Source organism: Mugil cephalus, chromosome 12 (genome assembly GCF_022458985.1).
Source record: "Mugil cephalus isolate CIBA_MC_2020 chromosome 12, CIBA_Mcephalus_1.1, whole genome shotgun sequence".
In the NCBI taxonomy this organism is placed as follows: Eukaryota; Metazoa; Chordata; class Actinopteri; order Mugiliformes; family Mugilidae; genus Mugil; species Mugil cephalus.
The window spans coordinates 3839917-3860787 of record NC_061781.1 but is presented as its reverse complement, the minus strand read 5'-3'; the positions used below and the strand labels follow the sequence as shown (position 1 = coordinate 3860787).

Below are 20871 nucleotides of genomic sequence, written 5' to 3'. Positions count from 1 at the left end.
TCTTCTTGTTTTTATCTGTTTCAGAACGCCAGTGGAGACCCAGCAGTCAGCAGCACAGTCAACCCACTGACTACCAAGAGGTCAAAGGTTAAGACTGAAGCAGAGGGTCCACTGCCCATTTCACCATCTTCTCAGGTGAGAGACTATAACAACAGTGGACTTTAGTAGAAAAAATGCATTTCTGTGCAACTACAAAAAAAACATCTAAAAATTTAAACTTTGCTGGTTTTGCATCTCTCTTGACCTTCAGAGGACTTTCAACTACAGCACTTTTTTCATGCAGCTTAGCTATCTGTACCGAGAGACAAGCCCCATTTTTAACTAATTTGCTAATTTGGCTCTAATTGATTGCAGGTAATGATTAAAAATGCAGCAACAAGGCTACAATTAACAAGTAGATAAGAGAGATAAAGAATGTCTCTTTAACATATTGACCACAGATTAATTCTAGACATTATTACGCCAATGGGTACACGCATCTGTACAGTTAGTTTGCCCGTTTCTGACAAACTGCATCTTACTCCAGGATCATGGTGGAGGGATCTTGGACCTGAGTGAAGATCTGGATAAAGATGAATGCAAACAGGAGCCCGAGGCCATATATGAGACCAACTGCCACTGGGAGGGCTGTTCCAAGGAGTATGACACCCAGGACCAACTCGTTCATGTGAGTGCTAACCTTATCTATCTATCTATCTATCTATCTATCTATCTATCTATCTATCTATCTATTGTAAATCAGAACTGATGCATATTGTTGTATAAAAAAAATGGAAAGTTCCAACCGCTTTCCTGCTGTTGATTAAATCCATGCTGATTGAATCCGGTCAGAGAGTCGTCCAGTGTCTGATCCTTTCCTGCCGGGTCGACGCGCATGTTAATGAGCCTGTTGGCTCTTGCTAGATTCAAGCCTAAGCCCTACAGCTGTGCTCAACTACACGCACACAAACACCGCATCCCTGACCCATAACCCCTAACCTCCTACTCCCAGCTACACCCCCAGCCCCTGAAGCCCAGAGAGCCAGCAATAAATCCATCGTCATGCCAGCAACTCTGGAGTTATAGAGCTCTGCGCTCCCCTTTTTTCCCAGGCCACGCTTTCCACTTTTTGACTATCTGTCAGTCATTTATGGCAAATGGGGCTTGTGTCAGGACCTAGAGACCAGGTGGTGAACAGGTCTCAGTAAGTCCACTATGGGACCAGAATTACCTTTAAGAACGTTTACACCTTACAAGAATAAGAAAATGCTCCAAGAACCAGCAACAACAGTTGCCTATGGTTACTGCTAAGCACATCTAGGGTGTCACACAACATTCTCACAATATTATTGAAAAAAAAAAAAACACGCACAAGTTTCTGCTTGACTAAGTAATCCCATTTCAGTGGCCACCAAAATTATACATTTACTGCAGTGTGTAACCTGAAAATAGAGATCCCTGCACGGGCCACACACTTGTTTCCTCCTCCTTCACCCAAAATAGATCTGAGCAGAATCTCCAACCACAGAGCTGTTTCACTAGTGAAGAAATGGTCACATTTGTGGAACATGATTGGCTTGAATGTTCTCAAGTAATAAAGTAGTACCTTTTACTGAAAATCTGTACCAAAGGCAGCATTGTTTGCAGAGATGAACACTAAGTTAATCTCAATTAAGGAAGTCCTGTCGCTCAAGTAGTCAACGAGGGCCCAAGTTCTTAACTTTGAGGTTTGACTTCCAATAAATTTTTTAATCATTTGCTGTATAAAAGGATTTTGTAGTTTGTGCTTCACAAACAAAAAGATTTGCTGCCTCTCCCTTTAATTATTACAGTAGCCATATTAACTATTTTTCAAATAATTATTTGGGCAAAATAAGCAACCTGGTGTTTTCAGCGGCTCTGGTTAAGTATGATAGCATTTCCCTGTTTTTAGAAAGTCAAAACACCATACGTTCATTAAGTCTGGAGAGAAAATGAAACAAATGCGTCTAGTACGTGGCATACATGGCAGAAATACTCTTTTTTTTTTACCTTGCAGTTCTGTCAGTGTGACATGAGCAGATGCCAGATGTGGCCATCTAAAGACTTGTCTGGTTATCTTGTTTGGGAGAGCATCAGAGTACAAGATGGGAAGGGAACCCACAGCATACTTGTGTATTTAAACAGATCCTTTCTGTACAATGGTTCAAAAAGAGCCTGTGATATAGAGGACTAGGTGGGGCTTTTGTGGTGGACGCAAGGGATTGCCTGGTATGCAACATACAGCTAGTTAAATAACATAGCATTTAATGTTTGGGCTAGATGGAAGGTTTAAAGTGATTTTAAATTAAAAGGCTCAACTCTGGAATAACTGACAACTCTGGAGTAAAGTATGTTTTGATTTTCTGAAGCCAAGTCTAATGTCATCACATTTGTGACAAGACCAGAACAGTCCTGTCGATTGTAGTCTGAGGATACTCAGATTCTCTTGCAGAGTTATACAATTCTTCTATATATATGTAATATATATATATATATATATATATATATATATATATATATATATATATATATATATATATATATATATATATATATGAAACTCATAATGAACTTGTAGCTGGAATTAATTTAAGACATGATTTTGGAGAGTAGATGAGCTTTTTAAGAGAGCCCTCAGAGAGAAAGAAGATTTTTAAGTTATTTTTTTATAGCACTCATAATTACAGCAGAGTGCAGTCACATTTATCTCAGTGTACCAGAGTAGTTAATGTGCAAGTTCAGAAATCCCACAGGAAACACAGGATCCATCAAAAATAAGGAGAATGGAAGATAATGCCGGTCGCAAACTCCTCTTCCTGACCACTTTTTACTAGGATCCAAGGAAGTTCCTCCTCCTAGAGAAAGGTTAACACAAACACACGCAGCCTGAAAAAACAGAGCGCTTTTATAGGTTTTGTTTCCTTCTGACAAAGGCATAATAACTGTCAGCTCTAATTGATGGCACCGGCCCTCACAATGTGTGTGAAAGTAATGATGCATGCGTAGTAGACACATGGCACATGATGATTTTCTGGTGAGAAAAAGGCAAGAATTTGCTGACATGTCTTCAGAAACGTTTCTAGTCACGGTTATTTATTTATTTATTTATTCATTTATTTGCATGTGTGGCTCTTCATCGCAGACATATGTTGGGATTCAGTGCGATGATTGATGTGGATTGATTTCTCCCCTCAGCACATCAATAATGACCACATCCATGGTGAGAAGAAGGAGTTTGTGTGTCGCTGGGAGGAGTGCTCACGGGAGAAGAAGCCCTTCAAAGCCCAGTACATGCTCGTGGTTCACATGAGACGACACACGGGGGAGAAGCCGCATAAATGCACAGTAAGAGCCTCACATTCCTGGATGCTACCGTGGTAGTAACTGACAGGTTAACTGATTAACCAACTACTAGAGATAGAAGTTAAGCATTACTCAGATGTACAAGACTCTCTTTGCCTGTTAAAAAAAACTGACTTACAGAAAAAGTTGATCTGATTTTCCTTGTGCTTGTCATCACTGATATTCTCCTTGTTGATAAGTCATGGGGTTTCATTGAAGCCTTCATTTGCTGTGTGAAGATCAAATTGAGGCCTGTTTGCTTGGCTTCAAAGCTCGTTCATAGTCTCTTGTGAATGCATTAAAACAGATGACTTGTAAAGGAGGGAGAGTTAAGAAAGCTGATTGACAGCGTGGGTGTGTAATTAAAATCTGCAGACAAGCAGGGGGCCATGGGTCCTTATTAAGACCAAGCTGTACATTCTGTGCACAAATCCCACATGCATCTTCTCATAACACTCTGGCTTCCCTTTAGTCTTGTCTTTTCAGGGAGAATCTACTGACTTTTATATTCCCTTTCTGAGCTGCTCTAATTTGATTCTCTTTTAATTTCAGAGCCAATTACACTCACAATGACTGCACAGAAGGAATATCAAATTATAGCTTGTACAGTACAAGAGAATACAAAGGCTAAACACAGACTTGTCTTTGTTTCTACAAAGCACACCAGATAAAGAGCTCTACCACACCTCACACTTAGTTTAGATATTTCACATAATAGTCCTTTTTATCAAAGTGTAGCAGGGCTTTGCTTTTGTGTGGCACGCCACAGTAGGTGGGCAAGGGTCCAAGAGTAAATTACATTTAAAAACTGAGACACACACAGCATTTTGTGCAGTCAGTCTCACCGTCTGTCCTTCTGTCTCTCTGCAGTTTGAAGGGTGCTCCAAAGCTTACTCCCGCCTGGAGAACCTAAAAACTCACCTCAGGTCCCACACTGGGGAGAAGCCCTATGTGTGTGAGCATGAAGGCTGCAATAAGGCCTTCTCCAATGCCTCTGACCGAGCCAAGCACCAGAACCGCACACACTCAAATGAGGTATGTTCTTGCATTTGCATAAATCAACTGGTAGGATTTCATACAATTAGTTTGATTTCAGTTTTGGACCAAGCATCAGCAGTATAAAGGTTTCCATATTTGTTCTGTTTGGTGTGTTATGACTGCCATTGTCACTTCGGAGGATTCTGAAGATGTATTTTGAAAAATCTGCCAGGGACCATTTTATTGCACGCCAGTATTTTATATCCACGTCTGAAAGCAAATTCCGTTGTCCACAATTATAATCGTGTCAAATCCCTCTTGTCAGAAACCGTACGTGTGCAAAATCCCAGGCTGCACGAAGCGCTACACGGACCCAAGCTCTCTCAGGAAGCATGTCAAGACAGTCCACGGACCCGAAGCCCACGTGACCAAAAAACAACGAAGCGATGTTCCTCCAAGGCCGCAACCACCCAAAGGCAACGGGGAGAATGAGGCGAACTCTAAGCATGGTTCCAGAGGCACGGATGGCAAGATTGAGGCCAACAGCACCTCTAGAGGAATGGAGGACTGCCTACAAATCAAATCTATCAAGACAGAGAACTCTATGGTGAGCTGGGCCACATTAAACTGTGGACGTCACTGGTTAATGCAGCACGTTCAGGACAGCTATGCTGTTAACAAACGGGCAAAGATGGGCACACACATTTTCTTACATTTCTCAACTTCACTAACAACTGCTCTTTAATCAAATTTTTACTGCTAGTGCTCTCCTGTATCCTTTCTAACAATCTTGTGGCTTGACCTTACATTTCTCTTTCCTTTAAAACCCTCGTAATGGACAGACTTCTCTGAGGTGAGCATAGAAACAGTCTCAGCATGGGAAAATGTGCAAAAACATTGTGTAACGTGATATATCATTGCAATATTGCGTAATGTATCGTGATTGCATGATTATCCATTTTGCGTATTGAAAACACAAAAGCAGACTTATTCATGAACTAACACACACTAAGCCATTAAACCGGTCATTTTTTTTTCATGTCCAGAAGATCACTGATAGTAGCCTCCATTGTCAACAATAAAATGATTAAAGCCATTTTCACATAAATATTCAAAGACTGGGGTAGTTTTAGCATGAGCTCGTAGCAGTAGCAGCAAGCTGTGAACAAGACTTTAGTTCATTTTAGGCCAGTGTGAACTACTGTCACCGCCGGATTGTTGCTACCAGATCTATTATCCACTTGTTTTCTGGGTGTGAATAAATCACACTCCTCTATAATTACTGAGATTATGGAACTGCTGGCCTGCATTAGTTATTACAAAATGCCATTGCAATCAGAATTTCTTAACTTTATTTCATTTATTCATATTGTAGAATGCCTAACGTTGTTCTCTAAATTTACCACGAGATGATCATTTTTATTATATTTCACGTTCATTTCTCATTTTGAATATGGCTTAGTTTTCCCAGTTGATTTTCTTGACATCATACTTTATATTGAAACACCAAATTTATATCAGTGTTTTATTTTGTAGAATGTCTATTTATTAGTTGAAAATTGATTGATGTACCACTTCCATTTATAATCAGTCTCTTATAGTACGATTCATCACACTTACATCAAAGTCCTCCCTACTGTCCTCCTCCAGACGTATCAGTCCAGCCCTGGCGGCCACTCATCATGCAGCAGTGAGCCATCGCCTCTCAGCAGTGCCAACAACAACGACAGTGGGGTAGAGATGGCCATGCACAGCGGGGGCAGCTTCGGGGACCTCAGCGCACAGGAGGAGTGTCCCATGGTTGACTCAACTGTTCCTACTGGGGGACAGGTGGGGGTGGGGCTTCAGTTGAGGAAAGCTGTGGGTCATGGTGGCGCGGTTACCATCAAGCTGGAAAACATCAAAAAGGAAAGGCTGAAGACAGTGAGGGACTCCTGCCCCTGGGTTAACTCTGCACCACAGCCACCACAGGGCCAACGCAACAGTATGAAGCTGCCTCCCATACCTGCAGTCGGTAAGCAAAAAAATGCTGATGAAATCTTTTAGTTGTCTTGTCAAAAATATAATAAAGGTTCAAGATAGTTGCCCTCATCATGTAATCATTTTCATCCATCTTTCCTATCTCTTAGGTTCCCTGCTGGAGAGCTCAAATGCGATAAATAACTTCAGTGGTTCGTATCCTGGTCCACGCATGGGTGACCTCTCGGTAACGCTGCTGAATCAGCTAAATGAGCGTCGGGACAGCAACACCAGCACCATCAGCTCAGCTTACACCTTGAGTCGACGTTCCTCCGGTATTTCACCCTGCTATTCCAGCCGTCGCTCTAGTGAAACATCCCAGTTTGGCGCTAACCGTCACAACAACATCAGTTCAGCTGATTCCTATGACCCAATCTCCACCGATCTGTCTCGCCGCTCCAGCGAGGCTAGCCATTGTGGAGGTGGAGGTGTTGGTGGAGGAGGAAGCGGAGGCCTCCCAAGTCTTCTCAGTCTTACACCAGCTCAGCATTATCGGCTTAAGGCAAAATATGCTGCTGCCACTGGTGGAGCTCCACCCACCCCTCTTCCCAATATGGATCGAATGAGCCTGAGGACGCGCATGGCACTCTATAATGACTCCCAGGAAGGTTCATCGCACCTTTACCATCAGCCACCTCCTGGAACTGTGCCAAGGCGAAGCAGCGATATTGGATATGGCACACATAGCATGATGCCCCATGAAGTACCCACCAACCTTCCACGTCGTGCCAGTGACCCAGTGCGTCGTCCCACACTGGACCCTCTCTCCTTTCCGAGAGTCCAACGCTATAACAGCATGAACAGCATGAACCCCATGAATGCTCATTCATCTGCAGAACGCCACCAGGCATTGGCTATGCAGGGCTACACTCGATCAGATGGAAGCCTGCAACGGTACCCCTTTGCCCCTAGACCTCCTAGTATTTCTGAGAATGTAGCCATGGAGAACATGGCAGTAGATGGAATGATGGCTGGAGGGGAGCAGAGTGGAGAAGATGACATGGTGCTTCCAGATGATGTGGTACAGTACCTCAGGTCACAGAATTCTGGGCCTTCAGGACACAACTTGGGGCAAATTGACTATAACTCTAACAATCAGACTCAGGGCTACCAAACAGCCATGGCCCCTCCAGCATCATTTTGTGCGCAGAGGAGGATGGCCATGGTGGATGCCACCATGGCTCAATCTGCTCAGGATATGCAGTCCTGCCACATGGGTCCTAATGGCTCCCAGCAGTCTTTCTCAGCACCATCAGACAACATGAACAAGAATAACATGCCGGTGCAGTGGAATGAGGTGAGCTCAGGGACGGTGGACACCGCAACCAAGCTTTCAAAACAACCACAGCATCCTCTTAGGGGGAACCTAGCTGTTGGTCAGCAGAGGCACACCTTTGGATCATTCCAGGCACACGGTCAGGGCTTGAGCAGCAACCAGCAGGTTTTGCCTATGAGTCAAAATATATCTATGCAGGGGTATGCAAACCACAGCAGCCAGAGGCTGGACATCACTGCCCAGCAGCATCAGCAACTGAGGCAATGCAACAATGTAAACTTTAATGAGCAAATGAGCCCTCAGCAAGGGTTTGGTCAAGAGGCGATTCCAAATTCCATATCTGGGAGCACTACCATGAGACCTACCTGCAACAGTATGGTAGATCCAGAACTGCAAAGTCACAGAGGAAGGACACAGAGTGATGGGTATTCACAACTGAACCAAGTGGATCAGCAGCAAAATTACAACATTCTTTCCCAACAGCAGCACATCCAAAATGGAGGCAGAGGAATGTTACAACCCAGACCCCCTACAGAACCCAAGTCTATTGTCAGGCAACACACAGGGTCTAGCATGATACAACAGAGTCGAATACCCAAGTCATCAGAATTGGGCTCCAATCATGGTAATGACACCTCTGAGGCAAGTCCAAAGAGGCCCAGTGGGTCAGTGGCACAGAGCAGCAACTCAGAAAATCATAATGCTGCTGTGTTCTACTCAGGCCAGATTCATATGTTTCAGCCAGCCACCGTCAGCTTTGATGCCCCCATGTCCCCATGTGCCAGCCAGGCTCCTGTGAGCAACAATACGACTGCGGCCAACATGGCCTCACCAGGAGTGAACCAGGTCTCCAGCAGTACGGCGGATTCTTCCACCGGTGGATGTGGGAACACAGAGCATGCCCAAATTGACTTTGACACCATGCTCGATGACGGTGATCACTCCAGTCTAATGTCAGGCACCCTGAGCCCTGGCCTACTGCAGAGCCTGTCCCAGAGTTCCTCACGCCTCACCACCCCCCGCAACTCTGTCACCCTTGCGTCTGTACCGGCAGGGATTGGCAACATGGCCATTGGCGACATGAGCTCCATGCTCACCGCCTTGGCTGAAGAAAGCAAGTTTCTCAACATGATAAGCTGAGAGCGATTAAACACCTCATCATCCATCCATTCTTACGATGTCTATCAGGAATACATGGACAACACAAGAAAGCACTGATTGTATTATTCAAAACTGATCATTTCATACACTCAGTCATTGTCCAGTAATATGCCTGTCTTGTAATATTTGCTTCAGATTATAATATGTTACATTTAAAACTTATAATAAATATAGCTAGGGTTAAGGACTTTTTCTATCATTCTTGTTTTGAAAGCCATACTTTTTAGCTACAAATCTGTGACAGCCCAGGGTATATAAATGCATCAGAAACAATTGCCATTCAGTATTTGCTGTAATAGGCCTTTAGAAAGCAGTGCACTGATAGCAGCCCCATAGTGCCTTGCTGAGTACCATCAAGGTTGAACATCCGAGCACAGTTACCAGAAAAATGGACATGTGTACATATCAGATAATGTTTTCTCATGAAACCGTTACGTGTGTAGATTGTACTATATGGTACTTTTCTTTATGCTATAGGCTTCTGACGTTTAAACTAGGGCTGTCAAAAACACCTTGTGGTATAAACAGATCCTACCAATTAATGAAAGAGGACTAAACATTTTACGATTGTGTTGTTTTTCGGTTACAGTTTGTTTTTACAGTTGGGTTTTTTTACAGTTTGCAGTCATTAAACACTGTTACAAGCAAAGTGCACCCATTTGGGACACTACCACATACCCCAAAATGGCAGTGTGTGCAATTTGTAACAGGCAGGTTCTTACAGAACTACAGCTTGCTAAATGGAGTGCTACACTGCCAACAGGTGCTTAGAGCTCTGTTCATTATTGAATAAAGCCCAGGCTAAACAAATTATGGTTGAAGAAACATATGTATGATGTCTATTTTAAATATAAGAAAGAAACATTAACTGTTATTGCAATTTATATATGCACTTAAATCTATTACACTGCAGCACAGGAAACAAAAACAAGTGTTGTATTGCAGCTACCTGTTCCATGCACAACTGTTTTTTTTTATCACTAAGTTTTAATTGCATATACATTTTGGAAAAACATTTCTTTAATATTGTGACGTATGTTTTTTTTAAATAACTAAACTCAAGAAAACTTAATATGTAATCAATCCTATTCAATGAGATTGCAATTAAAAAAAAAAAAAACTAAAGCATTTGACAGCCCTAGCTTAAACATGTGGTTGTTCAACATTATAAGCCACAGATATTAAGTGCTTTTTGATCATGGTCTGAGCTCTCGGGGATGGTAAAATCGGATTTCCTTCTTTCCTCTCTGGATCAGAGACATAAACTCTGTATGGTCCATCTCACAAGGGGAAACGATTGAAAAGGACAAGGATATGGCTGTGTGTTAGTCTATCAGGGCACGTGTGCCCATGTGTATCTGATGAGGGGCATTCTCTAAAAGAATATACAAGTACCTCTGTGTGTTCTCAGTAGAGATCCAACTCTAATTAACACATTCATACTCCCCCTCATTGCACCCCATATCTCCCCTGGGTTCTTGATGAACTGCAGAGTGCAGGAAGGGACTCAGACTTTGATAATGAAATCCTGTTTCGGACAGGATTGGCGAACTAGGTCTGCAAATTCCTCATTTTTATTATGTTTGCTGAATTTCTAAGTAGCCTTTCCAATGTTTGTGTGTATGCTACCATCCACTTTTACTATGCTCAGTGCGTGTGCGTTTGTTTGTTTGTGTGTGAGTGTGTGTATATAGCTTTTGTACATTTCAAATAAAGTATCATCTTTTTTTTCTGTTTAAATCCCTGCTTTGTGTCTTCTTTGAAATAACATGTTCTGTGTCCCCTCGGGGCCACATGAAAGTAACCCTAGTATGATACAAGTGAAATCATCCTTGGCATGTTCGGAGTCTGCTGTCGAGTTTTGCGCTGAGGGCAATCACCAGTAAGCTGGTGCTCTGCAGCGATCGTCAGTATGTATGAAGAAGGAAGGTTCATATTAATAAAAAACAACTTGTGCCCGGACTGTACATGCGCAGAGTAACACCTACACAATAGACAAATATAGAAAGGGATTACTCATACTTACTACATATTCATTTCTGTCAGTTTAAAAACATGTCTGTGTTAGCTAAAGTTGATCTTTCTTGTGTGACAAATAGCTGAAAATGACTAAATTGTCAGTATTTTATAAATAATAAATAGTAAGAACTTCAGTAAGGGGCCAAATAAACTGAAAAATGTACCATCAGTCAGTGGTTAGAATCATAAATACTCATTAGACATGGGGTGATGCTATTCTATACTGCCAGGTGTGAGGGTTGTGTCATTCATTTTATTCAGAAAAAGGCCCCTTAAACCCATCCAACAAACTATTTTACTTTTTCTTTAAAGGTGTATAAAGACTATGCACACATGGTCACAAACATACGACGCCATTGGTATTGCATCTCGATCGGTTTTGTTAATCTCTGACCGGATACAATATAAATCAAATCAAGAATGAACTAAGTACAGTTTCTCGTTTACATTATGATGACAGGGGTTTGGGGGTATTATTTGCTCTATATGTGTCTGTTTTTTCAGTGTGTTTTTAAATAGATTTTTTAAAAAGATACTAATTTTCAAACTAGGCCTTTCATTTCTTAAATGCATATATTCTTGTATTTCACTTGACTGTCAGATTAAACAAAATCATCGTCATCATCAATTTTATTTCACACTTATATTTATTCATATACAGATATTCATTTATTTGTATCAGAATCAAGTGTCTTACAACAGGCATTGATCTTCAACCATAGAGGGGCAAGGTCCTTCCTGTGTGTATATTCGTGTCTTTCTTGTAGCTCTGTGAAATGTGAAGCGTATTTGGTACGTTGTATACTTGCGCTTTTATCCACGATTCTCCACTCTTTATATGAGTGCGAGAGAGAAAAAAATAATAATTCCGGTGCGAAAACTGGTGAAATAGGTTATCACGCACATGGAAAATGCATAAATTGCAGTTGCTAAAGTTAGATGACACGCCGTCCAAAGTGAACGGTGCCAAGCTGACCCCAGAGAAATGGGTCTAAGGGCAACGTAAAACAGAAAGAAAGGGTAGAAATCAGGAGAACGAGTGAGCTATTACTATTACTATAGACCACAGACCAGTCAGAGGTGGGCAGCAAAAAGAGACTAGACATTAGGGGAAGAGTGTGTGAGAAAAGATGCAAAGTGCTAAAAGAGGAAAGAAATCACTTTTAATTTGACAGCAAATTCAGTTGGGAGCCGCTGAGAAACGGAGCTTGCTGATTACTTTTGCCACTGGAATTCCTTATTCTCTTAGAGAGAGGATGGATGAAAAATAGCCCCAGGGTAAGGAGTCTCAACTGAGAGGAGAACAAGAGGTTAGTGAGGCAGAAATGGATGATTAGACAGAGCACACAGATGAGTGGGGCCTGCGTGCTCTGAAGCGCGCAGCTTCATACCATAGACTGAGTGTGGTGTACGTACAGCACAGTGAAAAGTAAAGGGATCGCTCCATTTTATACATGACAGCCGCTTAAAAGGAGACCTTTCCAACGTCATAAAAACCATGTCACACGTTCTTATCTAACCGGCATACAGTAAATCCGATCTTCATTCCTTTTAGATTGGACTTCACTGCAGAGCTGCTTGTCTAAGAAGTGCTGACGGTTAAACTTAACACTTAAGTTGTGGGGAATACACCACAATAGCAGATAAAAAAATATATAAAAATCTATGTTGAGTTAATAGAGGCTCCGGTCAGTAATCACATCATCATCATTATCAATTTTACTTTGACAATGATGATAATGTTCAATTTTTCAATCATTGACGTGTTAAGGGGAATATGTTTATTGCTAAGGTATTGATGTACTGCACTGGTTTTGTCTTTTAACCACCACCTACAAAAACCACTCGCATTTTGGGATGAAGGTTTTGTACTGGCAAAGATACCAGACAATTTAAAGCTGCGCCAAATAGAAGGCAGAGGAAGTCAGCTGTTAGCTGGTGACATTTGCGCCATACACCATCGCTACAACCAGACAAAACAACATGCTTCAGAGGGCCAGGGGGTCAAGTGGATGAGAGACTTCTGTCCTCAGTTGACCCACATGAAACATATGCTATTTATACAGCTTGGACATAGCTCCCCAAATATAGTGAGTCCTTCAAACTGTAAAGCACAAGTAAGACTAATCTACACTAGAGACACAGAATATTGAGTCTGGAAACACGGCATTTGGATGTCATGATTGGGCTTGTCTATATACCTCTGTGTGCACAACCACTACGAAGCTTCTGTGGTGCCACTGTGGATGCCTGAGGTGGGTCCAGGATGCAAAAGAAAGTTTTCAGGAATGTCAATATATGTAGAGGTAACACTAATAGTACCAGCTCTTAAGATGTAGGTTATACAAAGTAGACCTACTGAATGGTATAGATTTGTTTTTTTTTACGTGAATAATTTAAAATGACTTTTTCTGGTAAAACATACAGTATGTTATTCTGTACAAGCATATATGATTCCCATATGATGGTTATTCTTATAATAAAGAGCTTGTATATATGTAATTTAATATTTAATGTATCAGTTCTTGCTGCTTCATTAATTCAACTGGGCATTGCTGTAAAAGAGCACACAAACCCCGTGTTTAAAAACAATAATAATTAATGGTTGCTGGCAACTATACAAACTGCATAACAATCAGCAAAACCATGAATATTTCACCCAACTCTTATATGAAACTGTAGTACAATAAGTGAAGATTCGGGTTGAAATGCTGAACGCATCTGAGCGCATTTGAAGTATCGGAGTGTGTCACATTTTGCTCTTTGACCCTAGAGGCCAGGTCATCATAATAAAGCGATTCACTGGCTGGGGCTGTTGTGCCTTTCTCCCCAGGCTTTTGCTCATACTCTCATCAAAGGTTTCCTGCACTGAGCTCCGTGCCTGCTAAGATCAAAAGGGCATGACCCGTGTCTGAGTCAGAGTTACCTACTGCTCCAACAAATCTCCGGCCCATCCTGCTTCTGCCCGCCTGAGGGCGGAACGTGCCCCATTAAACTCTAGAAGTGCAAGAATTATGATCAACTCTCACATAGCCGCGTCAGTGTCTCTGATGAAGGCTTGCATTGTGGCCTTCCTGGGGGGTGTAAGAGTCGAGGGTCGAACCCTAACCCAGATCGTGACCTAGGTTATCCTCTATTGCCAGTCAGACTGGAGGTCAGATGTTCTGAGAGCCTCATGGTGAGTGGGCCAATGAGGAATGCCATCGTTTGATTGAAGTTTGGGGTATCTTCTCATTAAAGCCTTATGTGAGACAGGCAGAGAGAGCAGGGAGTGAGTGAACTAGCCTTAGCTCATGCTCAGCAATGATTCCAGCTCCTCTTTTATGCTTTCTAGACTTTTCCACTTCCTGTTGAAGCTGGCACACCCACTCATCTCCTTCAGCCACAGTGCCTTTGAGGTGAGTGGTTTGCCAGTGCTCACAAGCCTGATTATTGAGGGATAGCTGTGCATTTGTTCCTTTGGTTTGGTAACTCACATCTTATCCAGGCCACACTGACCTGAGCACCCGTCCTAACCCGTGACTGTGTGGAACCAAGGCGTTAATAGACCACGGGAGGATTTGCACACTGAACTTGAACTCTTCACCTCTTTTAGGTCTTGCACAGCACTGTAATTATGTCGTGGAAATGCCATGCAGAGCTGCAGTTATTCCTCGGTGTCTCCGCAGGATGAGACGCAGTGGAATGACCTGCCTTCAACATGAGCCCTCGACAGTAGAATCTGCTATTACAACCTGCTAACAGATATTTCAACATGTTTGTTTTTCTTAATCACATAGACGTGAAGCGGCTTAAAAAGATTGCCCCTGAGATACCCTCCATACCGTCATAAATCAACTTAGCAACGAGGAGGCTGCTGCCATGAGGCATTTTAGAGAAACCAACCCCAGCATGTTAAGCTGAGGAGTCGGTTTCCTTTAGGTCCCACCTCCCACCTGGTGCCTTGCGCTTAGCACAAGGACTGAGCATCTCACAAGTATCATATAATCAGGCTTCTTTCCCCCAGGGCTGAAAGCAGGAAAGGGGTTCTGATGCAGAAAAAAGTCTGCCCAGACAAAACATAGATTGTTTCCTTCCATACAATGCACAATGGTCCATTTGCCAAATAAAGTTCCTCTTTTTAGCACACACAGCAGGTTTGTGTGGGATGAGAAAACCCTGTGGCGCTGTTAGAAGGAAGGAACAAGTGTTGCGTATATCCTAGCCAAATTGTCGACACGTGGGATTTTGTCTATTTGGAGGATGCCCCCCTTCGTTGTGCATCATCTTCTTCTTGCATGGTTGTCAACCATCAGAATTTTGTTAAACTATGTTTAAAAATGCACAGAATGTTGCTCTGTCAGTGATCTGTAACTGTAAATAGATGATAAACTCCTATGATGCTTTGATAACTTTAATGAGCAAAAAATATTGTGGTATGTTAGCAAATGAAGTTTAAAATGGCTCTCATGTCAGCAGATTGAAAAAAATGTTATTGCTACAAGTCATTATCAGTGAGACATTATAAAAATTCCCAGGTGAGATAAAGGGATCAAACACCTAGTGTAGCTATAAGTTCAGTATTGTTCATTCAGTGAATGGACTGTTTTGTTGAATTTGCTGATGGGTCTGGTAAAGTTCTGCCAATTTCTTAAAATCTTGTGAAAAGCTCAAAAGAGTGTATCCAAAGTCAGATACTATTCCTCTGTACCATGGTGCTCCATTGTTGCCCAGAACTATTAAAAACACATCCATGGGCCACACTGTCGGCCACATGGTGATGAAAATATGCGCCCACTGGATTCCTCCATTACCATGTAGTTTATTTTTGCTCAGTTCCACATACAACATCCTGCATCCTGCTAGAAATACTAACCACAGCACCAAATGTGTATTCATTTACAGATGATCTTACATGTTCAAGGAAAGAACCAAAAATGAAAGCTACATTTATTGTTTCAATGCAAGAGGCTATACGCATGAAACTGACATTAATGACATAAAGATGCTACCGAGAACATAGTTTTTGCTGACCATCAGTGGTTTAAACTTCTCTCTTTAGGCATTTACCAGGCAGCAGCTTGGTTAACGTGCTATTTTACATCTGTTAGCTTAGCGGTTACTAGTGGCTTATCCCTCCCTCTGCTCCTCCTTGGCCGCTTCTTGCACACTTTGTAGCTCAGATTTCATAAGTTTGACTGTGAAGTGGAGCCAGGAGGAGGGGAGGACACGATCATTCTGTGATTGTGTACTTGAAATGCATTCTGGGATAGCTGCTTGTCCCAAGTCTAAACAAGTTAACTCCTGATGTGTCCTTGATAAAAATGGGCAGGCAAAAAATCCTTCTCTCTTTCAAAAAATAAATAAATAAATGAGGTGACAAAAAATAAAATAATAATAATAAGGCAACTCATTTGAGTTTTCCTGAAGGCTTTGTTATACCTTTTCTACATCTGACAAGGTGTAGAGAAAAGCCATGTCTGCAGAGGCCTCAGGATACAGCACCTTCTCTCATTTGCCTTTTTAACATAACCGATGCTTTTACATCTTTATTTAGTTCCAATTCAGAGAGTGATTGAAAAAAAAATACTGACACAAAGTTCTGACACACCCTAAACACTATGCACTTATTACTGGACTGAGTTTTATACATGTATTGAATCAAGCATGCAGGCTCTGCGTAGATAACAACGTTTACGTATATATGAAGTGAAGGTGTACTGCTTGTGCGTATGCCTTCAAAGGTGCATCAAAAATTTCACAAAGAAATGTGGTTCAGAAGAATTCCAAATTTTAGCAGGGGGAAATTCATAAGCAGAAGAAACCTAGTTCGTAGATGGCTCTGCAGAATTTTCTGATATGTATGTATTGTGCAAGACCAGTTACTGAATCCGCTGCATCTTTGTGAACCACCAGAAATGCACATTGCAATGCATATTATCGGAAATGCGTAAGGGTTTCAAGGAAATATGGAAAAGTGGTGAAAACATCATTCATTCGACAATGCAGGATGCAATAAGAATGTGCGTGGTGACACGTAGCAGTAGACTTCAAACACCCACTTAAAGCACATTTAAAAACAACAAAAGTTGATCACATCTTAAGGAAGTACTGTATTTGGTATTTAAGATGACAAAAACAAACATTGTAATTCATAGATAATATACCTGTTTACATACATTTTAATGTCATCTAAACAATAGATAACAGGTGTAACACGGAACATGTCTGACCACACCTAACAGCATGCATCAATGATACTGGACGTGGTCAGAGGTTAAAACCGTCTTTGAACTTTCAAACAGGGCAGGCAATGAATCACAGATTTCGAGCTGGGACAATTTAATGAACAGGGTAGCAACCATTTGATGAAAGTTAAGAGAGAGAGATGGACACATTATCAAAAAAAAAAAAAAAAGCTAGCTCCTCTTCTACTTTCCCTTACCTTTCCTACAATTCAGTTTTATTCACTCTGAATGAATGCCTCTGTTGTCCAATATAGAAAAGATTTCCATCTGTTATATCACGAACAGCTAACAAATATATTCTGTTTGATAAAAATTTCCGTTTCTGTGAAAGACATAGCTGAACTTCATGGGATATGCTCTTACAGCATTTTAAATGTCCACTGCCTCGTGCATGCCTTAAACACGCCTCGGCTGATGATCACTTTAGCAGTGTAAAGAATACCACATGAGCTGCGACTCTTCTCAGCTTCCACCATTTTATCAAGCTGTAGGATCAAAACTGTAAGTTTTCAAGTTATAAAAATCTACAAAGATTTCTTTGTTTCTGTGTCTGCAGACAATGTCTCTGTACTCACAGTGACAAACGTGACAAATTAAACACATAAATATTTTATGTGTACAGCACAAAAAGGGACGAAACACAAGATGCTTGAGTTTTCTACAAAAGGGTAACTTAGCAAATGGGCTAGCCCAGAAATTGTCATTTTAAACTTTCAGATAAAACCTCCCTGGAGGAAACAGTAACACAAACATCAATCACAGTGGCCTGCTGGTCACAAAATCAAGTTTGAAGTTCCTTAAGGTTTTTCAAACCATGAAATGAATATAAACCCCTGGCTGCCTGGATAAACACACAGCACACACTCAAGGAACTACAGCGCAGATACTTTTCACCTCCCTTTGACTAGGTTTTGACACAAAAACTGTTTGGTTAGGTTAGGGCAGAGATCAGCAACAGAAGACTTTTGTTATTAAAGGATTTACCAAGTTAAAGGATATGGAAATGGTTGAAAGGAGGCTTGATTTGAAATTGGAAAAGGACAGCCACCTGTGAGTGTTCAGTGTTTTAGTAACCCTTCCATCCACCCGACCTCCTTCAACACCACTTGAACGCAGACAGATGAAGAAATCATGTTTACTCTAGGACTCATGTTTACTTTAGGAGGCAAGCTGAGAGTATTGCTTCACAAGAACAACAACATTAGGAGTACAATGAGTATGAGCTAATGTGTAGTGAGATGATGATATGAAAATAATCCAACATTAGAGAAGTAAGCAATGTATGAGATATTACTGAAAAAATAACTCCAAACAGGGGGAAGGGAACCCCAACATTAGCTTTCTACTGAAGCACCAGAAAGACGGTAGCTGGTAGCTGCAGAGAGTGGTGGGGACAACAAAATATTGATTGTTGGCACCTTGCTTCCTCCCATCCAGGACACTCAGAACAAAAAATAAATAAATAAAAAATACCTGCCCCACCTACATCCACCATGGACTGTTCTCCAGGGAACAGGTTTAGCAACATCTGGATCCGAACCTAACAAGTTCTGTAACAGCTTCATCCCACAAGCTCTGATCACAAAAGAACCATTGTAATACCTCATCTAATCTTCTACAACCACTTCTCCTCATCAGGGTCGTGGGGGTTGCTGGAGCCTATCCCAGCTGTCCATTGTAATACAGTTTTATTCTAGTGTGCACTGCTGCTGTAGATCAAATTACAATAAACAAGTCCAAGTAAAAAAAAAGAAAAAAGAAAAAAAAAAGAAAGTCTAAAGCCTAAAAGCAGTATGGGGAAAAAAAAGTGTTCAGCTTTTTATATGTTTACGAAATGTGCATCAGAGACAATGATAGTGAATACTTTGCGTATATGAATATGAAGAGAACATATACCATAATGTCTTTGATGGCAGGTTTGTTCCTGAAACACTCTTCTTACTTAATGTTCTTCTTGTTGCTAACAACAGTGTTAGCGTTACAGCTGGCTGCCACTGTCAGCCTGGCTACCGTCCACGCATAGTATGGTAAAGGCATTCATCGGTTTCACTGTGCCTCTTCACTTCTTTCTCCTTTTCTGACTGCTTTGAAAAAATGGGGGGGGGGGGGGGGGGACCACAGCCCTGTCCTTTTTCTGCCACATACTTTTTTTTGCTCTTTGGTCCCAAATCAAAAATTAATTTCCCCTGGGTACTGTCACAGTGAGAGCAGGACCTGTAGCAACACATCTACACCTTTCACTTTATGGTGTCACTATTTTATGGCCATTCTAACAGCATTTGCTTCATAATAAAGTTATAACAAAAACAAATAAAATAAACCCTGACTTCATCTTAGGAAAGAAATGTGGCCACATCCTTTTTATCCAATATAATTTTATGCATAGCTGACTTACAATACTACAATACCGTTTTACATTCTTCTCTTGGCACAAAGGAGAAGTGTTGGTTGATATACTGCTGTTGGCTAGGCTAGTTAGCTGGTATCTTCTTGTTGGTTGCTAGTTGGTAGCTAACTGCTAGCCTGCTGGTCAGTTTTTTCAGTCGAACTGGGCATCTAAATGTGTTTTGTCTTGGATCTTGGCAGAGGGGAGTTGACATGTAGTTGCATATCCCATCACTTCTTACCTGCTGCTGTTGGCTAGGCTAGTTTGCTGGTGTCTTCTTGTTGGTTGCTGGCTGGTAGCTAACTGCTAGCCTGCTGGTCAGTTTTTCAGTTAGACTGGGCTTCTAAATATGTTTTGCCTCAGATCTTGCCACAAGAGATTGTAACATCTCATCCTGTGTGATAATGAATGGAATCCCTCCCATGTGGTTCCATGTTTGGGTATAAATGCTTTTAAAGGTACATTTCACTTGGACAGTGTATGGATAAACGTGTGCAGGGTTAACACAAAGTAATTGCTCCTGTTGTGGAACTCCTCTAAAGCCAGCAGTATTGCATGTATAGAAAACAGGACTGTCTTTTGGCGTCTTTGCATTAGAGGACATGACTTATTAAATTAAATAAGAAACTAAACATGATTTTTCCACAGAGAAGTAATCCACAACTTGTTGCTAGCTGATTGCCAAATGACTGGAGGAAATTGACTCACTACTTGGCTTTTAGTGAGCTATACCTCAGGTACAGCGCTAGAGTCTCCACTCATATGTCGGCTTTTAGCACTCCAAAGTGTCAAAGCATCCCATTTTAGGTGACAAAGCATTATCACACATCTAATATCCAACTACATGGGTGGGGGTGACTAAGAGCATCGCTTTGACTGAGAACAGGACACCCCTGCTAAATACTTAAATATCCAACACAACCAAGCTGCTCAGCTTTTCTGAGCCAACCATGAACTTTAACAGACTCGAATGCGCATCAGAGAGCAGTGATCTACACATCAAGCATCGCTGTGAAAGCATTCAGTTATCCGATCATTCTGCACTTACTCCCTAATTATTACCTATGTGGAAAAGCAGCCGTAATATACCGTGACTCGTTTGGTTCCCAGACTCCTCTCAACTCTCTGGACTCATGTGGGCTAAGAACACACACCACTGGGACTGTGTATTGGAACCAGTGCCCCACACCTCTTATTCACATCTTCATTGCCTCACAGACATTATGGACTTTTCTCAGCAGAAAACAACCTCTGACAGCATCAGACAGTCGTGTCAAAATGCAATGGCTGTTCAGTTCAATGACTGGGGAAAACACGAGTGGAGGATTGATCTTCAAAGTACAACATTTTGACATAAACATATTCTCACCATGCCCTCTCTACTTCTTTTTTTCTTTTGCTGTTCGTGTAAACACCTATGTGGCTTTTTCACATAGTGCAAGCCACGAGAAGCTTTTACCTTT

At 41.6% G+C, this 20871-nt stretch overlaps 1 protein-coding gene across 2 annotated transcripts in view; it reads left to right on the top strand.

Annotated features, from left to right (window-relative positions):
* The window catches only part of gli2a (GLI family zinc finger 2a), a 69939-nt gene extending 59423 nt beyond the window's left edge, over positions 1–10516 (top strand). For both annotated transcript variants that reach the window (XM_047601512.1, XM_047601511.1), the window contains exons 8-14: positions 25–135; positions 527–667; positions 3196–3345; positions 4213–4377; positions 4646–4927; positions 5971–6334; positions 6450–10516. In XM_047601512.1, coding sequence (XP_047457468.1) covers positions 25–135; positions 527–667; positions 3196–3345; positions 4213–4377; positions 4646–4927; positions 5971–6334; positions 6450–8755 — 3519 coding nt within the window. In that variant the 3' untranslated portion in view covers positions 8756–10516. The remainder of the gene's footprint in view (positions 1–24; positions 136–526; positions 668–3195; positions 3346–4212; positions 4378–4645; positions 4928–5970; positions 6335–6449) is intronic.
* The last annotated feature ends 10355 nt before the right edge of the window (positions 10517–20871 follow it).